Source organism: Euleptes europaea, chromosome 4 (assembly GCF_029931775.1).
Source record: "Euleptes europaea isolate rEulEur1 chromosome 4, rEulEur1.hap1, whole genome shotgun sequence".
Classification (NCBI taxonomy): Eukaryota; Metazoa; Chordata; class Lepidosauria; order Squamata; family Sphaerodactylidae; genus Euleptes; species Euleptes europaea.
Window position 1 is genome coordinate 10,815,840 of NC_079315.1, and position 25,032 is coordinate 10,840,871.

Below are 25,032 nucleotides of genomic sequence, written 5' to 3' on the forward strand. Positions count from 1 at the left end.
ATAGCTGGGAATCTTTTAATGTTCTTATGTAAATATATAATGAGGACAGATCAAGATATACAACCGTGAGATCAGACACACACGCGGGGGGAGATCAAGGGATCCACAAATTGCTACGCAAAAACCGTCACATCTAACAGGATGTGCATGAGTTAAAATACATCAACTGGAATGGGTGAAGGGGGGGGGAGAAGAGAAGAGGCAGCTGCCATCTTGGAAACAGCCCCACCTTGCCTCGTGTCGCTCGGCCGTGTTATTCCCCCCCCTCCCCAAGAGACAGGAGAGGAAAGAAAGAGTCGCCATCCAGGTAACCGCCTTGCGGCTTCCCCCCACTACACCAATGTCCACTTACAGTGCGGTTGCGAAGGCAGCATGCCCTCTCGAAACAGTCCTGGGGCGCTATGCGCCTCTCGACGTCGCCCAGTCCCTCGAGGGTTAAGCAAGGGCACGCCAATGCCACCTTGAAAAGTCCCGCGATGCATTGGTTCTTCTGGATTATTCTCTGTGTGTGTGTGTCAAGGTGGAGAGGGAGTGGGGCGTTATTTCCAGTCCCATCATTCTTTGACTGGCAGCGTCTGCCCGAGGAAGGGAAGGGGAAAGGGCAGAGAAGGTCTGCCGGATGGATTACACTTTTGCCGATGGGATACAAGTGAAAGTGGAGCCATTTGTCCCAAAATCCTTGGGGGTGTTGAACACCCCGGCGTCCCTCCCCTCTCGCCCCCCTCCCCCCTCCCAAAGAGACCACTCGGGGCATTTCTTCACGCTTCTTCCATCCTCTAAGGAGAGCGGGAGACATGAGGTCCTGTGCGGCTTTGTTCCCCCCCTCGCCCAGGGTTAACGTCGGGTCGATTTTTTCCCCCTCCTCCTCTTCCTTTCGTTCATTCTTCTTGCTTTCGGAGAAGGAGACGGCGTGATGAAGTCGCAGCAGGGGGGGAGCGGGGTCCGCTTAAAGGGGCTTGTCGCTTTCTTTTTTCAGGTGACTGGGAGGAAAAAAGAAGAGAGCCGGAAATGGAGGGGGGGGGAAAGAAAAGTTATGAGCAACGCGACCCCTTGTGCGCAAATTTGATTTTTCAAGACCAACAGGTGCTCTCAAATGAACTAGCCTGGCAGCTTCTTCTATATTATTCTATTCTATTATTCTATTATACATTTTTGATAGAATCATAAAGTTGGAAGGGGCCGTACAGGCCATCTAGTCCAACCCCCTGCTTCATGCAGGATCAGCCTAGAGCATCCCTGACAAGGGCTTGTCCAGCCTCTGCTTAAAGACTGCCAGGGAGGGGGAGCTCACCCCCTGCCTAGGCAGCCGATTCCGCTGCCAAACAACTCTTACTGTAAAAAAAGCTTTTCTTAACATCCAGCTGGTACCTTTGCGCCTGCAATTTAAACCCATTATTGCGAGTCCTATCCTCGGCTGCCAACAGGAACAGCTCCCTGCCCTCCTCTAAGTGACAGCCCTTCAAACATTTAAAGAGAGCAATCCTGTCCCCCCTCAATCTCCTCTTCCCCAGACTGAACATTCCCAACTCCCTGAGCCTTTCCTCGTAGGACTTGGTCTCCTGGTCCCTGATCATCCTCGTCGCTCTCCTCCGCACCCGCTCAATTCTGTCCACATCGTTTCTGAAGTGAGGCCTCCAGAACTGCACACAATACTCCAGGTGCGGCCTGACCAATGCAGCGTGCGGCAAAACTATGACATCTTGCGATTTGGATGTTATGCCTCTGTTGATGCCCCCCAAGATCACATTAGCATTTTTTGTTGCTGCATCACGCTGGCTGCTCATATTTAACTTATGGTCGATTCAATACCAAAAAACCCCCTGACTTTTCCCACTGGGGAAAAAAATTACAGGCACCTGCATTTATTTATTTAACTATCGGGGGCCAGGAGACCAAGCCCTATGAGGAAATGCTGAGGGAGTTGGGAATGTTTAGTCTGGAGAAGAGGAGGATGAGAGGGGACATGATTGCTCTCTTGAAGTATTTGAAGGGCTGTCACTTAAAAGAGGGCAGGGAACAGAGGATAGGACTCGCAATAATGGGTTTAATTTGCAGGAGGAAAGGTACCGACTGGATATTAGGGGGAAAATTTTTAAGGTAAGAGTTGTTCGACAATGGAATCGGCTACCTAGGAAGGGGGTGAGCTCCCCCTCGCTGGCAGTCTTCAAGCAGAGGCTGGACAAGCACTTGTCAGGGATGCTCTAGGCTGATCCTGCATTGAGCAGGGGGTTGGACTAGATGGCCTATATGGCCCCTTCCAACTCTGTGATTCTATTATCTCAGTGGGGGTAAAAACAAATTGGGGGCGATTTTCCCCTCTCCTTGATAAAGCAATCCTAGAAGCTGCATTTGTAAAAGAAAACAAAACCCACCCAAGAAACTGTGCCTCGGAATAGACTGTTTCTTGATTTCTAGCTTCAGAGCCCCCTCTCCGAAAGGAGTGGCTAGCTGCTCCCGCCCCACGGAAAGCCACAAACCTGTAGTAATCCTCCTGCGTGGGGAGCGGCACTCCGTGCAGAGGGTGATGAGCATGCAGCCACTGCTGCTGCTCCAGGGCCAGGCGCTGCAGCTCCGCCGACTGCGCATGCATGGCTTGAAGCTGATGGGCCGCAGACATCGGGGCAGAGAGAGAGCCGGGCAGGTCTCTGTAGGGGGCAGCTGCAACCAAAGGAAGGGGGGGGGAGAAATCAGAAATGACAAACCGCAACTCAGTAGTAGCTCAGAGCTCACGCCTTCTGACGGGAGGGAGGATCTTGGGCTCTGACCCGAATGGCGAAGCAGATTGATCGCTGTGTTCAGTGGCTACGTTTCTAGATCTTGCATTTCACTAAAAAATATGTTACCTTACTTAACCAGCCACCTCAAGCAATGACACAACTTTGAATTGTGTTAGAATTCCTTTTTATTGTTAACGCTTCAATACTATTAATAAAAAAGTTTTTTAAAAAAACCTCACTAATATAGATGAAAATTAGATTACTTGAAAAAAATCTAACAGATTCTAACAAATTACTACAGATCTGAAATACAGTAAAAAAATGTACAATGAAAAATGCAATTGACCCATCCATGGGTCATGCCAGGGGTAATTCTCAGACAGCACGCAAGCATGCCTGGCAAAGAATATCCAACTCTAGTACTTGGAAGGGAGACCGCCAAGAGAAGAAGAGTTGGTTTTTTATACCCCAATTTTCTATACCTTTAGGGAGTCTCAAACCGGCTTACGATCACCTTCCCTTCCCCTCCCCACCACAGACACCCTGTGAGGTAGGTGAGGCTGAGAGAGCTCGAAGAGAACTGTGAGTAGGCCAAGGTCACCCAGCTGGCTTCGTGTGGAGGAGTGGGGAAACCATCCCGTTTCGCCAGATTAGAGTCCGCCACTCCAAACCACTACACTCTGCGCAGGCAATGGCATACCACCTCGGAAAATCTCTTGCCTTGAAAAACCCTACGGGGTCGCCATAAGTTAGCTGTACATGACAGCACTTTGCACACACTCACAAGGATCCTGTACTTTTAAAAGTGGTGTAGAACAGCGGTCTGCAAACGCTCCGTTCTTGGGGACCCAACATTAGGTGGCGACAAGGAACCACCGATCTGCAAACTCGTGACCGGATGTTGTGGGACATCAGCGCCATGTCACAGGAAGAAGAGGAGGGGAGGGGCCGTGGCTCAGTGGTAGAGCATCTGCTTGGCATGCAGAAGGTCCCAGGTTCAATGCCCGGCATCTCCAGTTAAAGGGACCAGGCAAGAGGGTGATGTGAAAGACCTTTGCCTGAGACCCTGGGGAGCCATAGGGAGAGGCTGTGGCTCAGTGGTAGAGCATCTGCTTGGCACGCAGAAGGTCCCAGGTTCAATGCCCGGCATCTCCAGTTAAAGGGACCAGGCAAGAGGGTGATGTGAAAGACCTCTGCCTGAGACCCTGGAGAGCTGCTGCCTGTCAGAATAGACAATACTGACTTTGATGGGCCAAGGGTCTGATTCAGTATGAGGCAGCTTCGCGTGTTCATGTGGAGCCGAAGTCTGCAAAAGCGGCCCATGCGAGAAAGGAAACTTCTCTACTGCGAGGGTTGCCAGGACCCCCCTTTCCAAGGGCGGGAGGTTTATTTGGGGGGGGGCAGGTCTGAGCCGGTGGGCGCTCGCGACGAGATTACATCACTTCCGGGGGTAAACCCAGAAGCGCTGCATCACGAAGGGATGATTTAGCACTCAAAACCCCCATTGGGGGGGTCGAGTGCTAAAGCATCCTGTCGCAATGCAGTGCTTCCAGGTTTAGAAGAAAAGAAGAGTTGGTTTTTATATGCCAACTTTCTCTACCGCTTAAGGCAGAATCAAACCGGCTTACAATCACCTTCCCGTCCCGCCAACCATTTCCCGGTGGGAGCTGGGACTGGAGCCGCGCCGACCCCTCTGCCTCCCCGGCGCCTCCCTCCGCCATCACGCTCCCCCCTCCGCCTGCCAGCTGATGGGCGGGCTGTTCGGCCTCTCCCCGGGGACCTGGCTGGTGGGCCAGCCTGGGGGCCGTGGGCCGTCGCGGCCACTGCAGCACCCCGTTGGCAGGAGTGGTCTGCTCAGACCGGTTCTCCCACTCGCCAGCTGACGAGCGGGCCGGTCGGCAGTTGTGGGGACCTCGAGCCCGCCCCCCCGGGCGCTGGGAGGCGGCTCTAGCCGGCTGCTGCTTGCCACCTCTCCAGGCTTCTCTCCAGGCGAGTGGGGATCCGAGGGCTCTTCCCCCCTCCCCTGTGGGTTGGCGCTGGGACCGGGGTTGGGCCTGACGGCCCGGGGGCGGCCTGTGATCGCGCACGTGCAGGGGAGTGGAGCACCGAGTGGGAGAGGCGGCGCCTGCGCAGAGGCGTCTCGGAAAAAGAGGAAGGAGGGTCGGCCTGCCGTCGCAGCAAAAGGAGAAGCGCTGGCAGGAACCGCGGCCGCCTGGGCCCCGGGGGAGACTAAGCAGCAGGCACGGCGCCCAGGGGCAGAGCCGCACCCAAGGGGCCAAAGAGCCGCATGCAGCTTGCGAGCCGCGGTTTGCTGACCACTGGACTAGCCCAAGGTTACCCAGCTGGCTTCGTGTGTAGGAGTGGGGAAACAAATCCAGTTCACCAGATTAGCACCTGCCGCTCATGTGGAGGAGCGGGGAATCAAACCCGGTTCTCCAGATCAGAGTCCACCGCTCCAAACCACCGCTCTTAACCACTACACCACGCTGGCTCTCCTGGTTTACCCCCGGAAGTGATGCTAATGTGCACAGCCGCAATCGCCACTCCAAGCAGTGCAGCGGACTGGTGGGCAATGGCCTGCCGGAAACGCCAACGGGGCAACCCTATCCATTGCGGAGGGCTTCATCTCGCTGTCCGGGTCGGTGTGCGTGCAGAGAGAGGCCGGGGCCCCAGAAGCAGGTCCTTCCAAAATGCAATCAAAACAGTCTTACAGGTGCTCACGACGGAGCAGGTAGGGCTCCGTGACCCAGCCGAAGGTCCTGACCTGTGGGCTGAAGGACGCAGGCATAGAAGAGGGGACAGTGCAAGAAAAGTCACGCGTGACCAAAATTCTCCCCTTTGACATTTTTTATCCAATGCAAAGTGGCCCTGTCGTCTTCTGGTTCCCCGTCCCCTCTTCCTGCATTGTTGCTGTGGGAGGGGCTGTGGCTCGGTGGCAGAGCATCTGCTTGGCATGCAGAAGGTCGCATGTTCAAGCCCCGGGATCTCCAGTTCAAGGGACTAGGCAGGTAGGGGATGGGAAAGACCTCCACCTGAGACCTTGGAGAGCCGCTGCCAGTCCCTTGCCAGTAGACAATACTGACTTTGGTGGACCAAGGGTCTGATTCGGTATAAGGCGGCTTCATGTGTTCATGTGTCTTCCATAAAGGTAAAGGTAGACCCCTGTGCAAACACCCAGTCATTCCTGACCCATGGGGTGATGTCACATCCTGACGTTTACTAGGCAGACTGTGTTTCCAGGGTGGTTTGCCATTGCCTTCCCTAGTCGTCTACACTTTACCCCTAGCAAGCTAGGTACTCGTTTTTACCGACCTCGGAAGGAGGAGTCAACTTTGAGCCGGCTACCTGAAACTGACTTCCATCGGGATCGAACTCAGGTCATGAGCAGAGCTTGGACTGCAGAACTGCAGCTTACCACTCTGTGCCTCTGTGTCTTCCATAGTGTGTGTATTATTTATTGACTTATTATTTACATCCCTATTTTCTCCCTAAAGGGACAAAAAAGGGGCTTACCACACGGTTCTCCCACCACTTTATCCCCACAACAATAACCTTGTGAGGTAGGCTCAGCTGAGAAACTGTGACGAGCCCAGGGTAACCCGGCAAGCTTCCATGGCAGAGCGGGGACTCGAGCGCAGTCGTCCCGGGTCCTAGGTCCGACGCTCTAACCACTATGCCATGCTGGCTCTCCGTATGTCTACTCTGGTCTTCCAGTTTGTACTTCTCTCTCACCTGGCTCATTGCCAGGCATTTTGTAGTAGTAGTGGCCTATAGATACACTGGACATAAACTGTGGGGGGGACATAAACCGTGGTGGAAGGGGCAACAATTTAAAATCCAAGGTGACGAGTATGTTTAAACAAGGGAAGCGAAGACTTGTTCTTTAAAAAAATAAATGGAAGCAGACAATGTGAGGAAGAGGCCCAAAATATCCCTGCGGAAACCAGGCTCCTTCAGCTTCCCCCCCTCCATCTCCTAAGCCACAGCAGCTTTGCCGTTCCAGACCCCGAGCTCCCCTCCCCAGGCTCTCCCCACCCATTTCTCGGTGCTCTCTGGAGAGCCAGCGTGGTGTCGTGGTTAAGAGCGGTGGACTCTGATCTGGAGAACCGGGTTTGATTCCCCACTCCTCCACACGAGCGGCGGAGGCTAATCTGGTGAACCAGGTTGGTTTCCCCACTCCTACACACAAAGCCAGCTGGGTGACCTTGGGCTAGTCACAGCTCTCTCAGCCCCACCTACCTTACAGGGTGTGTGTTGTGGGGAGGGAGAGGGTAGGTGATTGTAAGCCGGTTTGATGCTTCCTTAAGTGGTAGAGAAAGTCGGCATATAAAAACCAACCCTTTCCCTTCTTCTTCTTCCTCTTCTATAAAAACCAACCCTTCTTCTTCTTCTTCTTCTTCTTCTTCTTCTATTCTCACCCATTTCTGTCTGTCTCTTCTCCCCATACATTTCATCTTGTGTATGAAGTGTAAGGATGTGTCACTGGCCACCAAGACTAGATTAATTCATGTCATCGTGTTCCCTATTACTATGTATGAGTGTAAAAGCTGGACAGTGAAGAAAGCTGATAGGAAGAAAATAGATTCCTTTGAAATGTGGTGTTGGAGGAGAGGGTTACGGATTCCATGGACTGCCAAAAAAACAAATCAGTGGGTTATAAATCAAATCAAGCCTGAACTGACCCTAGAAGCTATAATGACTAAACTGAGGCTATTGTATTTTGGTCACATCATGAGACGACAAGAGTCACTGGAATAGACGGTCATGCTAGGAAAAGTTGAGGGCAGCAGGAAAAGAGGAAGACCCAACAAGAGATGGATTGACTCAATAAAGGAAGCCACGGCCCTCAGTTTGCAAGATCTGAGCAAGGCTGTCAAAGACAGGACATTTTGGAGGACTTTCGTTCATAGGGTCGCCATGAGTAGGAAGCGACTTGACAGCACTTAACACACACAAACGTGTGTGTATGACAGGGATGCCAGGTCCCCCCCCCGCCACCGGCGGGGTATGGGGAGATAAGGTTGCCAGATCCAGGTTAGGAAACTACTGGAGATTTGGGGGTGGAGCCTGGGGAGGACAGGGACCTCTGTGGGGTACAATGCCATAGAGTCCATCCTCCAAAGCACCCATTTTCGCCAGGGGAACTGATCTCTGTAGTCTGGAGATGAGCTGTAATTCCAGGGGATCCCCAGGCCCCACCTGGAGGCTGGCGTCCCTATCTGTGTGACCCCGCTCCACCATTATGCCCACAGTCAACTCTCTTTGCCAACCTCCCCTTCCCCATCCTAGCAAAGGATGGGGAAGGATTTTACTGCTAAATTTTATTGACTCATAATTGTGCTGGCATTGAAATCACCAACTATTAGAAATTCAGCTGAGGGGTGAAGTTTTTCCAATTTGAGTGTGTAATTGGTTAGTTGGTCCCATGGGTGTTGGAGATCTTCAGAACTCTCCCTTGGTGACAGACAGACATCGATTAGTACAATTAGTACAATTGTAGGGTCAACAAATTGGAACAGTAAGGCCTGGGCAATAGGTGGGCAGGATGGAAGTTCAGATGTGTACGGAGAATGTTCATTTTTAAACAGGAATGTCAGGCCTGCTTGGTTAGCCCAGTGGTTTTTATTTTGTAGGCAGCCAAGATAGATGCCATGAGGCATAGATAGATGTGATCTGTAGACCATGTCGAAAGTAGACTCACAACATTAAGGAACGATTTATATTTATTTATTTATTTAACTTTTATCCTTTTATCTTTTTATCCTTTTATACACTACAGATTGTACTATGCCAATAAAGGTATTTGAATTTGAAATTTGAATTGTGCTGCGTTGCATTGAATTTTTATATAGCATATGTTGGATTGTCCTTAATGATTGTTAGCCGTTCTGAGCCTGGCCTTGACCGGGAAAGAGAGCGGGGTGTAAATCTAATTAAATAAATGAACAAAAAATAAAAACAAATGCCCATTTTGTCCAGATCAAACAGACTCATGTGCCTAACTGTACCCCAACAGCGGAGAGCATATATGCTCGCTAGATTAAATTGAATTACCATCTGCATTACTATATGGAAGATTTAATAAAGTTCCGTATCTGGATCGGGTCTGCCCTTGTGGAGAAGGCGACATAGAAAGTTTCACATATCCTCCTTAAGTGTCCACTCTACGATAGTGGCCGTTCCAATCTCATGGACCTGTTACTTGCTGATAGGGAATGTTACCTACCAATTCAAAGGTGTCCTACCTTATGACCACGCAGGATCCAGCAATTATTGACTTGGTGGCAAGGGTTTTTTTGGCTTGTAATTAGAGAACGTGATTGCTACTCTGCACCATATAATGGTTAAAGGTAAAGGTCCCCTGTGAAAGCACCGGGTCATTCCTGACCCATGGCGTGATGTCGCATCCTGATGTTTACTAGGCAGACTTTTGTTTACGGGTTGGTCTGCCAGTGCTTTCCCCAGTCATCTTCCCTTTACCCCCAGCAAGCTGGGGGCTCATTTTACCAACCTCGGAAGGATGGAAGGCAGAATCGACCTTGAGCCGGCTGCCTGAAACCGTCTTCCGTCGGGATTGAACTCAGGTTGTGAGAAGAGCTTGGACTGCAGTACTGCAGCTTACCACTCTGCGCCACGGGCCTCCTATAATGGTTAACTCAGGATTAAATAACCAAGTAACCAATCTAGTGGGATTTGTATGTTCTTATAAAAATGATTTTATAGTAAACTTTACCATATGATACCTGCATACTTTATATCATGATTTTACTGTAAACTCCACTGTACATTTTCCCTTTGAATGCCAATAAAGGCTTTCGTATTCAAACAGACTCCCTAGCCCACATTGTTTTAGCATGTCCACAAAATAATAGTGCACAAAATAAATATACCACTCCCTGGATAATACAGCTAAAGACACTTTCTGAGTAGCGGATACTGCGTTATCTGCTGACAAGTAGATTGGTCAATTGCGTGACAGATGTGTGGCGACTTTTCTCTTGATAGCGTCAAGGGAAAATTAAAATTTCATTTCCCCTTTTCGAAGTTTGAAATGGTGGGTGAATAGCCAATGGCTGTCAAATCTAGGGGAAGGAAAGAAATAAATAATAAAACAAATGCAGTGCTTACCGAAAAGCTGGTGGCGCAGGACTTCATTTTCGTGGAGCGGGTGTGGAAGAAGCGGATTGGGGATGGTACCAGCGGGGTAGGGGATCCGGGTGAGATGCGACCCAGAAGCCAGCGGATCAATAAGAGGGTGGACAGAGGCTGAAGCTGCAGAAATTGGACAGTCAAGGTTTAGCTTTGCTAAAGGGGGGGGCTGCATTTCTATCCCATTTGTTCCTGCACTCGCACAAATTATATGAACCCATGAAGCTGCCTTATACAGAGTCCAGCCACCAGCCCAGCGTTTCTCAACCTTTCTACCCTTGCAGAACCCCTGAAGTAATATTTATGTCTCAGGGAACTCCTACATATGATTACATATGATTAGCCTATTCATTACAGTTTCTCGCAGAACCCCAAGCGATTTCTCGCAGAACCCTAGGGTTCCAAGGAACCCTGGTTGAGAAACGCTGCACTAGCCTATCAAGGTCAGCCATCTACGCTGTTAGCGGATCTCCATGCTTTTTTCATATCACCTCCTACCTGATCCTTTACCTGGAGATGCCGGGGATTGAACTTGGGACCTTCCGCATGCAAAGCAAATGCTCTACCGCTGAAACATGAAACAGGAGATCTCCAGCTAGTACCTGGAGATTGGCAGCCCTAGTCACCAAGGCAGAGCTTAATAGCTCCAAAAGTCTGACTCATAGGGTTACCAAGGTCCTTCTTTGCCACTGGTGGGAGGTTTTTGGGGCAGAGCCTGAGGAGGGCGGGGTTTGGGGAAGGGAGGGACTTCAATGCCCTAAAGTCAAATTGCCAAAACGGCCATTTGTCCAGGGGAATCGATCTCTATTGGCTGGAGATCAGTTGTAACAGCAGGAGATCTCCAGCTACTACCTGGGGGTTATACAAGCAAATTAACAACAGCACAAGCTCTTAAGTAAAGAAATACTATGATATATATTCAAAAAGTATGTACAAACACACCAAGAATGACACTATTATACTGTGCTAACAGCACAAAATCAGTGAAATATGCAGTTCAATGAACTAAACATAAGCCCCAAAACAATCTTGTTATAGCTATTCACAAAGAAGCGCAGAGAAAAACAACTCCAGCAGTCCGGTAAGTTGGTCGTGCGCAGTAAGAATATGAAGGTGACTCCAATGGTTTTCTACCTGTACTATGGTTATATGTTATTATAACGTCATTATGGCTATCTTTATTGATGAATGACGGATGGATTTCGGTCGACACGTCCTCTTTCGCATTGCGCATGACTGTTTCCTCCAGAACTTGGAGTTGCTTTCAACATCTTCACTGCGCATGACTACCGTCACCTCAATCATTGGAGTCACCTTCATATTCTTAGTGCGCGTAACCAACTTACCGGACTGCTGGAGTTGTTGTTCTCTGTGCTTCTTTGCGAATAGCTATAACAAGATTGTTTTGGTGTTTATGTTTAGTTCATTGAACTGCATATTTCACTGATTTTGTGCTGTTAGTACAGTATAATAGTGTCATTCTTGGTGTGTTTGTACATACTTTTTGAATATATATCATTGTATTTCTTTACTTAGGAGCTTGTGCTGTTGTTAATTTGCTTGTATGCTCTAACTTATACAGCACTACCTGGAGGTTGGCAACCCTAGCTGCGGGGCGGAGTCTCACCTGCGTGGATGGCATCCTGCTGGTGCAGGTGGAGGTGGGAGTGGATGTGGGAGTGCTGGTGATGATGGGGAGTCACGTTCAGCATCTGCAGCCGAGCCAGGGGGTCGTTGCTCAGGGCGGCCACCCTCTCGGCGTGCTGCCTCTCCGCGGCCAACCGCTCGGCGTAGGACATGTCGGGGCGCAAAGCTGGCCCGGCCGCCAGTGCCAGCCGCTCCCGCTCCAGGTGGCCCAGCCCCGGGTGGAAGGGGAAAGCGGGGTGCAGGCCTGGGCCCGCCTGCAGCGCCAGCCCCCCGTGACGCGGGAAGGGATCCATGGCGGCGCCGGGAACGGCGTGGAGCTGATCCAACTCGGCTGGCTTGACTTCGAAGCCGGGCTTGAGGCGCTCGCGCAGGTCGCGGTCCCTGAGGTCTCGTTCCCGGGCCTCCCGCTCCCGCAGCTCTCGCTCCCGCGTGGCCGGGTCGCTGCTGTAGATGGCCGGCACGTTGTAGCCCAGCAGTGCCGGGTCGACCGCCCCCAGCGGCACGTAGAAGGGGTGGTTGCGGTTGCTCGGGGACATGACGTGGGGCCGTGCGTACTCACTGAGGGTGCGCAGGGCCGGAGTGTCGGGGCCCAGGTAGGGCGGGACGGTCGCCACCGCGCTGCCTTGCTCAAAGGACGGGCGGTGAGCGATAGGGCCAAGGGACGGGCATTCCACCGGCCGGCCCTCTTGGGCCACTTTCTGCAAGAGATTGAAAAGACCACGTTCAGAGGGAGAAGTTCCAGTGGCGAGAGAGACAGCCTGCAAGTAAAGCCTACGAGAAGGGGACCAGCAAGGACTTGTGGGGAAGGGAAATAACCACAGCTCACTTCTTCAGACACAGATAGAATGAGAGCAAGAGTCCAGAAGCGCCTTAAAGGCTAACAAAGTTTCTGGCAGGGTGTGAGCTTTTGTGAGCCACAGCTCACTTCTTCAGATATAGCTAGAATGTGAAACAGAAAGGCTAACAAAATTTCTGGCAGGGTGTGAGCTTTCGTGAGCCACAGATCACTTCTTCAGATACAGCTGGAATGTGAAAAAGAGCAAGAGTCCAGTAGCACCTTAAAGGCTAACAAAGTTTCTGGCAGGGTGTGAACTTTCGTGAGCCACAGCTCACTTCTTCAAATATAGCTAGAATGTGAAACAGAGCAAGAGTCCAGTAGCGCCTTAAAGGCTAACAAAGTTTCTGGCAGGGTGTGAGCTTTCGTGAGCCACAGATCACTTCTTCAGATACAGCTAGAACGTGAAACAGAGCAAGTGTCCAGTCGCACCTTAAAGGCTGACAAAATTTCTGGCAGGGTGTGAGCTTTCGTGAGCCACAGATCCCTTCTTCACCGGAAGAAGTATCTGAAGAAGTGATCTGCAGCTCACGAAAGCTCACACCCCACCAGAAATATTGTAAGCCTTTAAGGTGCCACTGCACTCTTGCTCTTTTCTACAGGAATTGAAAACAGGACCATCTGGGTGTGGCCTGCCAACTGGGCTACAGTGTCCGCTCCCTTCTCAAAGCCGGGGTACTTACCACGCTCCTTTCCAGCTCCCTCTCCTTCTCCCGTTCCCGCTCTTTCTCCCGTTCCCGCTCTCTCTCACGCTCCTTCTCTTCCCGGGCCTTCTGTTCTGCCTCTCGGCGCACCTTCTCCACCAGGTCTGCCCGCTTCTTGGCCAGTTTCGAGCCGTCCAAGGGCACAAAGTAGAGGTCCGTCCGTGAGCAGGAGTTGAAGCCACGGTCCAGGTGTTTGTTGAACCTGCGGAACAAGGAACGAAGGCATGAGCATACATGAAGCTGCCTTCTACTGAATCAGACCCTTGGTCCATCCAAGTCAGTATTGTCTGCTCACACCGGCAGCGGCTCTCCAGGGTCTCAGTCAGAGGTCTTTCACATCACCTCCTTGCCTGGTTCCTTTAACTGGAGATGCCGGGGATTGAACCTGGGACCTTCTGCATGCCAAGCAGAGGCTCTACCATTGAGCCATGGCCCCTCCCCAAAATCATGAAGCTGCCTTATACTGAATCAGACCCTTGGTCCACCAAAGTCAGCATTGTCTACTCAGACCGGCAGCCGGCTCTCCAGGGTCTCAGGCAGAGGTCTTTCCCATCACCTGCTCACCTACTCCCTTTAACTGGAGATGCCGGGGATTGAACCTGGGACCCTTCTTCATGCCAAGCAGATGCTCTACCATTGAGCCACAGCCCCTCCCCAAAATCATGAAGCTGCCTTCTACTGAATTAGACCCTTGGTCCACCAAAGTCAGTATTGTCTACTCAGACCGGCAGCCGGCTCTCCAGGGTCTCAAGCAGAGGTCTTTTCCGTCACCTACCTTCCTAGTCCCTTTAGCTGGAGATGCCGGGGATTGAACCTGGAACCTTCTGCATGCCTAGCAGATGCTCACCACTGAGCCACGGCCCTTTCCCAAATTAGATGGGAAAGGGAGAGGAGAACCAGAAGGCATGCAGAGAAATGTGCCTTCCAAGAAGCAGGTTGTGTGCAGGTGTACCCACCACTAACAATCCCCACTCGTTGGGTGCCCGCCCTCCCAGAGAACTAAACCAGAGCACTAAAACAAAAGTCAAGAGTTGCACCCCAGGATTAGCCATAAGGAAAAGCAAAATTCTGTCATCTGTATGAATCAAGCAAATCAGTACTTAATTTTGCATAGTTTATGCCCCATTTCCAAGGTCAATCAGCAGGCTTCATGTGGAGGGACAGGGAATCAAACCCGATTCACCAGATTAGAGTCCACCGCTCATAACCACTACACCACGCTGGCTCCCACTGAAAGTTTGCTGCTCGCAGGGCGCTGCCCCAAAAATGCCCCCGGCAAGCCACGGTCCACAGCCGGCGAGCCGAGTTTGCCTCAGTGGGCAGCCAGGTTTTGTGGGCCTGATCCAGTGCCCATCCTTTCCTGCTCCCTTGGTTGCATCCCCTACCCCATCGCTCCCTCTTACCTGGCTGACTGGCTGGCATGACTTGGAACATCCACAACTTTGGGGGCTGGCGAGGGGCTCCGGACGGGGGGCATCGGGCTCTCCGGGGGCTCGTAGTCCTCCGAAGGCTCCTGCTTGATCTGGGCCGCGGTGAGAGGCAGTGGGGGCAGGGGCGGGGGAGGGGCAGGCAAGCTGGCAGGGGCCGGAGGGGGCATCGGGGCCGGCGAGGCGGCCTTGTAGCCGCTGGCCGCTGGGGAAGAGGCCAGCCTGTAGCCCGGCGGGGTGGCCGTGCGGAAAGAGGAAGCGGAGGACGAGGAGGGAGAGCCCGGCTTGTAGGGTGCGGGGGGCTGGAAGGTGGGAGAGGGCGAAGCCGTCCGCTTCCCGTAGGGGGCCGCGGGGAGGGGGCCCCACCGGAGGCGATGCGGTCTTGTAGGGGGCTGCCGAGGAGGAGGCCATGGTGGTGATGACGGTGGAGAGGGTGACGGAGGCGGAGGTGACTGGGGCCCCGGCCCCGTGTGCGGGCGAAGGGGGAGGGGGCGGAGGGAAGGCATAGGGGGCGGCGTTCTGCCCTTGGGGGTGGCTGCAGGCTCCGGGGTACGTCCCCTGGGAGGACGAGGAAGAAGAGGAGGAGGTGGAGGAGGAGGAGGAAGAGGAGGAGGAAGAGGAAGAAGAAGATGCAGAGGGGGCCTGACTGTATGTGGCATGGCCGTGTGGGGGGGGTAGAGACGCAGCCCGTACGCAGCGTGGGATGGGTGATGTGAACCGGGCTCCAGCGTGTGGGGGTACCCTCCGGACGCCTGGGACGGGGCGGCCGCTGCAGGAGACAGCCCCGCACCACCGCCGTGGTTGTGATGGTGCGGCGGCGGCGGCTGGTGATGGGCAGCCTGGCCGGGGAAGGAGGAGGCGGGGGTGGGCGGCGGCGGGCGGTTCCCCAGGGGGGCGGGCTGTACGGCGGCGGGCCTTGGCTCCACACGGGCTGCGAGGGCATGGAGGGCTGGGTGTATTTGGGGGGCTGGCTGGAAACGGAAAGGCTGCTGGGCGGGTGGGAACGAATGTCCCGTACGAGGAGTTGTAGCTGGGCAGCGCCTGGGAGGGCGGAGGGAGGGGGTACTGGGCAGAAAGAGCTGGGCGGTGGCGGTGGAGGGGGGGCGTAGGGGTAGCGCGATGGGGCGGGGCGACTTATCCTGCCCCATGCCGTGGGGCGACGGAAGGTGGCCGCTCAACGCCTGCCCCACCATCCCCCGGGGAGCTGGAGGTGGTGGCCATGTTGTTCAGCGGGCGCAGAGCAGGAGGGGGCGGCAAGTTGGCTAAGACGTGAGGGAAAGCGGCCGCGGAGGAAGGAGGGGCAGAGGGGGGGTTGTTCGGGGGGGTCTTCTGAGGGGGAACGCCGCCTGCCAACAGCGGCAAGGGAGATAGGGGTCGTCGGGGGCGGGTTGTGCTTGGAACCGAGGGACGGCTCGCGGCCACCCGGGGCCAGGACGCCCGTTCCTGCGCTGGCAGCTTTGGGCCCCATCTGGACGACGTTGGCACTCGGGTAGAGAGGAACGTGGGTGCTGGAGGAGGAGGAGGAGGAAGAAGAGGAGGAAGAAGGAGAAGAGGAAGAGTTGGTGGAGGGAATGGCGGCAGGGGGGCGCCTGGGCCTGGAAAAACCCTCGAGGTCTGGGCTTCTAGTTGGGACGGGTAGCCGCCTGCGGGGCCTGGAGGATGAACCTCCCCTGTTAAAACCGAAGTTTGGTTCGGATGGGACGAGCCAGGCCCTCGGGCAGGGGGGCCGGCGAGGGGCTCTGGGGGAAGAGCGGAGGGTGGTGATACGAGCGGGGCGGCCCCTGGGAGAGCACGGAGGAGGAATCCGAATCGTTCTCCACGCTGCCGGGGCTGTAGACGCTGGAGAAGTGCTCCGGTTATCCTGGTCAATGTCGCGGGGGTCGCTGCTCGTCTCGTCGTTGAAGCTGTGGCCGTCGAGGCTGTCGACATCGGAAGGAGACTGAGGCCGCGAGCAGCTCCTGGGTTTGAGAGACAAGACACTGAGTGGGAAAAACAGAAGAGGCTCCTGCCGGGGAGAATTCTGGAGTGAGGCAGAAAAGGAGTCTGGCCATTTACGCCCGGGAGGTTTTGCCTTTGATTCGCTGCTCTCTAGGTGCAAATTTTTCCAACCGAATTCTCAAAAGTCAAAAATAAACCCCCGTGGAGAGTTTTGAGAATTCAGATGGGGAAAACATGCATCTAGAGCAGTGGTTCCCAAACTTTTCGGGCCACCGCCCCCTTGGTTCCATAAACTCAACCCCAGCGCCCACTACCCTACCCTATAAAAAGCATTATTCGAAATAGGGGTTTGCACGACACACTAAAGATAATAACCATAAAAAACAGTACCAATTAACTACACATCTATTCAAAATCAAATTAAAACTGTTTAGTTGCAATTTATTCAACAAAATGATGAACCTGATCCAGTGGTACCAGCTCTTCAAAGTCTGGAAAAAAAATTCTGATAGTTTCCATCAAATTTGCCAGTATGGTGCCATAGCTGGATCTATTGTAAATTAGTGAACGACACAGTTGAAGGGGGCCCGCCTCTAGCTGTCCCCTTGCCTCTTAGTGCCCCCCTAGGTAATCCCACCGCCCCCCCCAGGGGGTGGTACTTGCCCACTTTGGGAACCACTGATCTAGAGAATGGCAAATCCATGACAAAACCTCCCATGCATAAATGTCCTAAGGCGGCTTAAGGGGAGACATGAAAGAGGTCTATAAAATTATGCATGGTTTGGAGAGAGTGGACAGGGAGACGTTTTTCTCCCTCTCCCATAATACTAGAACGCAGGGTCATCTGTTGAAGCTGGAGGGTGAAGAGATTCAAAACTGATAAAGGAAGTATTTCTTCACACAAAGCATAGTTAAATTATGGAACCCCCTGCCCCAGGACGTGGTGATGGCTGCCAACTTGGAGGGCTTTAAGAGGGGAGTGGACATATTCATGGAGGAAAGGGGTATTCGTGGCTATTAGTTAAAATGGCTACTAGTCACGCTGCATACCTATTCTCTCTAGTATCAGAGGAACATTCCTATTATATTAGGTGCTGTGGATCGCAGGCAGGATAAAGCTGCTGTAGCCGTCTTGTTTGTGGGCTTCCTAGAGGCCCCTGGTTGGCCACTGTGTGGACAGACTACTGGACTTGATGGGCCTGGGTCTGATCCAGCAGGGCCTTTTTTAGTTCTTATGTCCCCTGTGAGGCAGACCACTGGTCCATATAGGCTGGTACAGGTAGAGTATCCCTTATTCGGACATCCCATATCCGGACTGATCCGGAAACGGACCCTTCGAGCCGGCATGCAGGCAGATCCACGCTGCCTGCTTTCAATGTTTCCTCGCACCTAGAAAAATGCAGTGCACACGGCATCGTAGGTGGAGACTGAAAGCCTGCCGTTGTTAGTTTGCTTGTTGTTACTCTTGTTTAAAAGCCGATACAGGTATTCTGGTGAGACAGCGACATCTTTGCTTTCTGATGGCTCAATGTACACACAATTATTTAGAATATTGTTTGGCCAAAGAGACACTCTTCAGCATTCCTTGCTTAGCTCAACGAAGCGAGAGACAGATGGATAAAGCCTTTTATCTGGGAATCTGCTTGTGAATTGGACAATTTGAGGGTTTCTTTTAGCAGGGGTGGATTTTAATACTACATTGGCAATTGCCAAGTTTTTATCTCAGTAAATCGAGATAAAAAATAATAATTCTCTTATTATCTAGATATCTGTTCATATATTGAGAGGAGAGAGAGAGAGAGAGAGAGAGAGAGAGAGAGAGAGAGAGAGAGAGAGAGAGAGAGAGAGAGAGAGAGAGAGAGTTCCTTTTAATTTTGATTCTTAGTGTGACATTGTTCACCGCTGAGTTGGCCATATGAACAGTATCATTAAAGTATGTGTGCGTGTGTGTATATATATACACATACTACACACACACACAAATACATATACATTCAGATATATATATATAAACAGATATCCTGTTTTTTACACACACACACACACACACACACACACAAAACAGATATCCTGTTTCTATATATATATCTATATCTATATATCTATATATATCCTTTTTAAATTTTGATCTTTTGATTGTTCAGGGCCGAATTGGCCATATGAACAGTATCGTTAAAGTAAAAATATTGTTTAAAATTACATTTGGGCTAGTGTATAAAGTATACATAAAACATAAATAAATTGGGTCCCATCCCCAAGATATCTCATTGTGTGTATGCAAAAATTCCAAAAATATTCCAATATACAGAAAGATCAGAAATATGGACCACTTCTGGTCCCAAGCAGTCCAGATAAGGGATACTCAACCTATATTGTCTCCTCTTACTAGCAGCAGCTCTCTGGTCAGGACAGGCCTTTCCAATACTTACCATGAAACCCTTTAAAATAGATGCCAAGGATGGGACCCGGACTTCCTGCCTGTGCAGCATACACCCTACACATGAAGCTGCCTTATACTGAATCAGACCCTCAATCCATCAAAGTCAGTATTGTCTGCACAGACCGGCAGCGGCTCTCCAGGGTCTCAGGCAGAGGTCTTTCCCATCACCTACTTGCCTAGTCCCTTTAACTGGAGATGCTGGGGATTGAACCTGGGACCCTTCTGCAGATGCTCCACCACTGAGCCACAGCCACTTCCCTCTTCCAATGAGCCATGGGCCCTTCCCAGTCCCAGGGGTCCATAGGGACAACGAGAGAGGTTTTGCTCATGCAAAGGTGTCACCCTAGCCTGAAGGGAATCTGGTACAGCTTGTGGCATTGTAAACAGCTAGCTTGACAGAGCCTAGGGGAGCTCTAGGCTGGAGGAACGAGGAGAGGCAGGCGCAACCACAACAGTGCATGGTGGGCAGCAGCCCAGGTAGTGCGCAGGGCTGCAGAAGGAGAGAGAGCCCATCCATAGAGAACCCACCTCCGTTGTTAGTTTTCTTTGGGGCATTGGTGTCCTCTCCTTCGCTCTCTGAAATCTCCTCCCGGTCCGGCCCTGCTTGTTTCCTTTGGGGGCCATGGATTCCTCCACGCGGCCCTTCTGCAAGAGAGGAAAGGGGTCACGCTCCCGCGGGCTCAAATGCCTCCTGCATTCCACCTCTTACTAGCTGTAGAGGGCATGAAGTAACGCAACACGCAAGTCAGATCAAGCCTGAAGCAAAAACTGCTCCCAGGTTTTGGGAAAACATTTTTGGCAGGGCAAAAAAATGCTTCCCCTCCAGGTGTGTGTGTGGGGTGCAATTATTCCACGTAATCTTTTGCATTGTGGGTGCCCTCACTTGCCCTCAGCAGTAAGGCGCCACACAGACAAATCTGACTGACTGCGTACAGCTGTGATGTCATCATGTTCACCATGTGTGGGATCTCCCAGGAACAAACTGTATGAATTTGCTTTAATGGCCAAGCTAACAAATCAAGTAAATATGAAACCTTCTGATTTAATTCAAGAGAGACTGAAGCTGTTCTATATCGATATTTATTGATTTCATTATGTTTATCTTAAACTGATATTCAAGCTTATAGTAATATACAGTAATATATATAGTAAGATATCTTAAATCATATTGTAAAATATCCATTTGCAATTTTACATACACAGATATGTCTCACTGTGTTACTATGTTTATCACAACCCAATTTGGGTAGTAACTGAGTTTGTGCATTAATAAGAGAAGAAATGAACATAAGAAGAGAAGATGACAGGACAAGAAATGTTGAAAACATCCAATATTATTTTTAATAGGCAGTTTGTTAATGTAGAGGTGAGTTTACCATTACATATGCTTGGTGCCAAGGAAGGGGGGGGGAAGAAGAAATTTTGAATGTATTGTATATAATTCTTTTTTATCTTTTCCTAATTTTCCCCTCCCATTTTCTTTTTGAATTATTTTTTTCAAAAATATAAGGAAATTATAAGGTAAAGGCTTTCCCAGAAGAAATTTCTACCTCGTCAAGATTGCTGTTTTTTACCTGAAGACAGAAACAGATGATGAAGAAGAAGAGTTGGTTTTTATATGCCGACTTTCTCTGCCACTTACGGGAGAATCAAACCGGCTTACAATCACCTTTCTTTCCCTCCCCACAACAGACACCCTGTAAGGTAGGTGAGGCTGAGAGAGTGTGACTTGCCCAAGGTCACCAAGCTGGCTTCACGTGGAGGAGTGGGGGAACCAACCTGGTTCACCAGATTAGCCTCCGCCGCTCATGTGGAGGAGTGGGGACTCAAAACCCGGTTCTCCAGATCAAACTCCACAGCTCAAAAAATATTTATCTGCGAGAGATAAATATTTGACGCAAGCTCTTAGTAAGTGTGTGTTGTCCTCTGCAACGCTGTGCTAGTTATATCCAATGCTGAACAGCGGTCTGGAGCCCAGGAAACAAAGAGAACACCTTCCAGGATAAAATGTCAGACAGAAGGTAAAGATAGTGACCTACCTTGGTGGTTTGTCGGGATTTTCTCTGCTTTTGCCATCGCTGCTGGAGGTGCTGACGCCACCTGGGGAGGCCCGGCCCCTTGTCCTGAGCTCCTCGCGGGGCCCCGGAGTCTCCTTCTTCCGACCACTCCGCATTGACATCTGGGGACGGGGGGGACGGGACACAAGCACACAGGCAATGATTTCCAACTACGTTAACAGCAAACCGTCTAAAGAATTTCAAGGGAAATGAAAACTACACTTTTTGTATTACTTTTAAAAAAAAAAAAAATTCTATTGCCAGCTAAAAGGTGGGGGCCCTGACTGTTTTTGCAGGCCCTATGCCTCGGTGAACACCATTTGTCTGGTTTCCATCTTGTTTGGATGTGTGTGTGTGTGTGTGTTAAGTGCCGTCAAGTCGCTTCTGACTCATGCCGACCCTATGAATGAAAATAATTCACAGTGGGTAGTTGTGTTAGTCTGTCTGCAGTAGTAGAAAAGGGCAAGAGTCCAGTAGCACCTTAAAGACTAACAAAAATAATTTCTGGCAGAGTATGAGCTTTCGTGAGCCACAGCTCACTTCTTCAGATACAGCTAGAATGTGAATGATTCACATTCTAGCTGTATCTGAAGAAGTGAGCTGTGGCTCACGAAAACTCATACCCTACCAGAAAATATTTTTTAGTTAGTCTTCAAGGTGCTACTGGACTCTTGCCCTTTTCTACTCCTATGAATGAAAGTCCTCCAAAATGTCCTATCTTTGACAGCCTTGCTCAGATCTTGCAAATTGAAGGCTGTGGCTTCCTTTATTGAGTCCATCCATCCTTGTTGGGTCTTCCTCTTTTCCTGCTGCCCTCAACTTTTCCTAGCATGACTGTCTTTTCCAGTGACTCTTGTTGTCTCATGATGTGACCAAAATAGACGACAGCCTCAGTTTAGTCATTTTAGCTTCTAGGGTCAGTTCAGGCTTGATTTGATCTATAACTCACTGATTTGTTTTTTTGGCAGTCCACGGAATCTGTAACATTTTTTAGGGGTCATTTAATTTTTTTAATTGTTTTTATATTACAATTTTATTGTATGTTAGGGTTGCCAGGTCTCTTTGCCAGGCCTCTCTTTGACACCGGCAGGAGGTTTTTGGGGTGGAGCCTGAGGAGGGTGGGATTTGGCGAGGGGAGGGACTTCAATGCCATAGAGTCCAATGGCCAAAGCGGTCATTTTCTCCAGGTGAACTGATTTATATCGGCTGGAGATCAGTTGTAATAGCAGGAGATCTCTAGCTTAGGGTTGCCAGGTCCCTCTTTGCCACTGGCGGGAGGTTTTGGGGTGGAGCCCTGAGGAGGGTGGGGTTTGGGGAGGGGAGGGACTTCAATGCCATAGAGTCCAATTGCCAAAGCAGCCATTTTCTCCAGGTGAACTGATCTCTATCTGCACCTTAAAGACTAACAAAAATATTTTCTGGCAGGGTATGAGCTTTCGTGAGCCACAGCTCACTTCTTCAGATACAGCTAGAATGTGAATCCATCTCTCCTCTACTTAGACAGATGGATTCACATTCTAGCTGTAACTGAAGAAGTGAGCCGTGGCTCACGAAAGCTCATACCCTGCCAGAAAATATTCTTGTTAGTCTTTAAGGTGCTACTGGACTCTTGCTCTTTTCTACTACTACAGACAGACTAACACGGCTACCCACTGTGAATGATCTCTGTCTGCGAGAGATCAGTTGTAATAGAAGGAGAACTCCAGATATTACCTGGAGATGTTCTTATATATTTTTATATTAAATATCATGTTGTTGGCCGCCCTGTGGCCTGGCCTAGAAATCTAAATAAATGAAATAAATATCTCAGCCCTCTGCCATTTCCCCTTCTGCCCAGCCCTCGGCTGCCACTTACGGAGTCTTTATTCTGTCGAGTCTTCATTCTTTTGGGTGTAGGATCCCCATTCTCCTTTGTCCGGGTGGATGAAAACATGAACTTGTATGCCTTCCCCTACACGCTGCTTGTTCGGTGGGAAGACCTGAGGTGTGGAGGCCTCGAGGAATCACACAAACGCCGCTCCTTCGGGGAAGGGGCAGCAGGAGACCGAATTCTAAAAGAGAAGTTTGGATAGTTTGGAGGAAAGTTTGGAGGAAAAATAAGAGGACCAAGAGCGTTTGCATGAGGATTCGAGCTAGCCCCGCTGAAAATCCCATGAATATATCAAAACCCCAACCAATCTCAATAATGTTAAAGCCGGTCCATTTATTTATTACCCTCCTCGCCAAAGCTCCAGGTAGCTTGCAGAGCTGATAAAAACGAAAATAAGAACATAAAATCAATTAACGGTACAACACACCACCGTTTCCTATGTCACGGCTGTTTTCTACCGTTGCTGTATTCTGTCTGGTTGTTTCTAACTATGCACCCCAGGTTTCACTAACAGTGATATATAATCCCCTTGGTTGTGTTTCTGTGGAAAGAGTATACGGGGGGAAAAAGGGATTGCTTTTTCTTTTTTTTTAATGTGCCTAGTTCACAACCAGGCTACTCATCTCTTTATAAGCTCCGGGTAAATCGTGAATCCACCACCAAACGCGAAGAGATCACTCCTGCCGCAGACATGTTATCAAATGATGATCATGAGATCAGGGTGGCCTAGTGGTTAGAGCAGGGGTGGGAACCTTTTTTCCGCCAGGGGCCATTTGGATTTCTATAACATTATTCGCGGGCCATACAAAATTATCAACTTGAAAATTAGCCAACCGCCCCAAGCAGGGAGCTGCCCCAGATGATCGCCCCCCACCCCCGGCGTGGGCAAGCAGGCAGGCATCCAACGGGGAATACGTTTCTCCATGGCCTGGGTGGGAAAGGGTTAACACAGTTTCTTGGGCGGTCCCAGCAGCTCCATAGCTAACAACTCTTCTGCAAGAAGGAAAAAAGGTTCCCTTTCTCAGCAAAACAAACTCACATCTGCCTTGAATAGAGGCTATTCCTGTCGCGGGAGGGGGCGGGTCACCAGTACTAGATCCATCTGAGCTAGAGATCTGCCAGGACCCACAAAAGGGCCAAATGATTTCGCGGGCCTTAAACAGCCCCCGGGCCTGACGTTCCCCATCCCTGGGTTAGAGCCGTGTCTAGATCGTAGACTAGGATCTGGAAGAACCGGGTTTAAATCCCCCCACTCTGCCGTGGAAATTTGCCGGGGGACCTTGGGGTGGTCACACACTCTCAGCTTAACCCACCTGCATACTTGGGAATCATAGGGTTGGAAGGGACCACCAGGGTCTTCTAGTCCAACCCCCTGCACAATGCAGGAAATTCACAGCGGCCTCCCCCCACACCTCCAGTGACCCCTATTCCATGCCCAGAAGATGGCAAAAAAAAAAAAAAAAACCCTCCAGGATCCCTGGCCAATCTGGCTGGAGGAAAAATGGAGCAAGAGAAAAATGTTTTAAGCCACTTTGTGTCCACACTGGGGAGCAAAGCAGGGTAGAAAAGAAGTAAATAAAATATTAAATGCAGTGGAGGCCTAAACAGGCATGACTTTTTTTTATAGGAAGTACGGGGGCACAAAACAGCAGGGTCATGAAATGCAAGAATTACAGGGGGAAACGGAACGATGCAAAAATTCAAACCCAGTCAAGAAAATCTGTCCCTCACTATCCTTGTTTCTCCCTCCTCTCTATTCCAGGGGCTTTTAACGGATGGGACTGTACCCGCAGGTGGGCTGCAGAACCCCAAAGGTGGGGGTTGCAAGGGCAGGCATTTTTCTTTTGCTGCTTTTCGGATGGTCTGTGCCGCTAGTACGCATGCCCAGAGCGCAGAGGGGCTGTGAGGCTAGGGTTGCCCAACCTCCAGGTGGTGGCTGGAGATCTCCCGGTATTACTCGGGCAAGTCACAGTTCTATTAGGAGCTCTCTCTCAGCCGCCACCCATCTCACAGGGGGTCTGTTGTGGGGAGGGGAAGGGAAGGTCTGCCTTAAGTGGTAGAGAAAGTAGGCATATAAAAACCAACTCTTCTTCTTCTACATGGTTGCATGCATATGAGAAGGGGGGAAGGGTGGGGAGGCCAGTAAAGATAACACCCGCGGCTGTCCTCCGTTGTAGGCCAGATCAGGCTAGCCGGGGACTACGGAGACACAAATGAGGTTCTGCTCTTTGGAACGCGTCACAATTGA

General features: G+C 50.9%; 1 protein-coding gene across 1 annotated transcript; it reads right to left on the bottom strand.

Annotated features, from left to right (window-relative positions):
* Positions 1 to 889: 889 nt before the first annotated feature.
* ATN1 (atrophin 1) lies at positions 890 to 22,862 on the bottom strand. Its single transcript, XM_056848417.1, is given in 22 exon segments — positions 890 to 980; positions 2,478 to 2,658; positions 9,846 to 9,989; positions 11,494 to 12,211; positions 13,032 to 13,254; positions 14,456 to 14,832; positions 14,834 to 15,139; positions 15,142 to 15,375; positions 15,378 to 15,476; positions 15,479 to 15,554; positions 15,556 to 15,608; positions 15,610 to 15,675; positions 15,677 to 15,829; positions 15,831 to 16,076; positions 16,079 to 16,174; positions 16,177 to 16,319; positions 16,322 to 16,437; positions 19,382 to 19,446; positions 19,449 to 19,502; positions 20,897 to 20,920; positions 20,923 to 21,036; positions 22,770 to 22,862. Coding segments are annotated over 22 exon segments (3,600 nt in total). The 5' UTR covers positions 22,848 to 22,862; the 3' UTR covers positions 890 to 946.
* Positions 22,863 to 25,032: the final 2,170 nt, after the last annotated feature.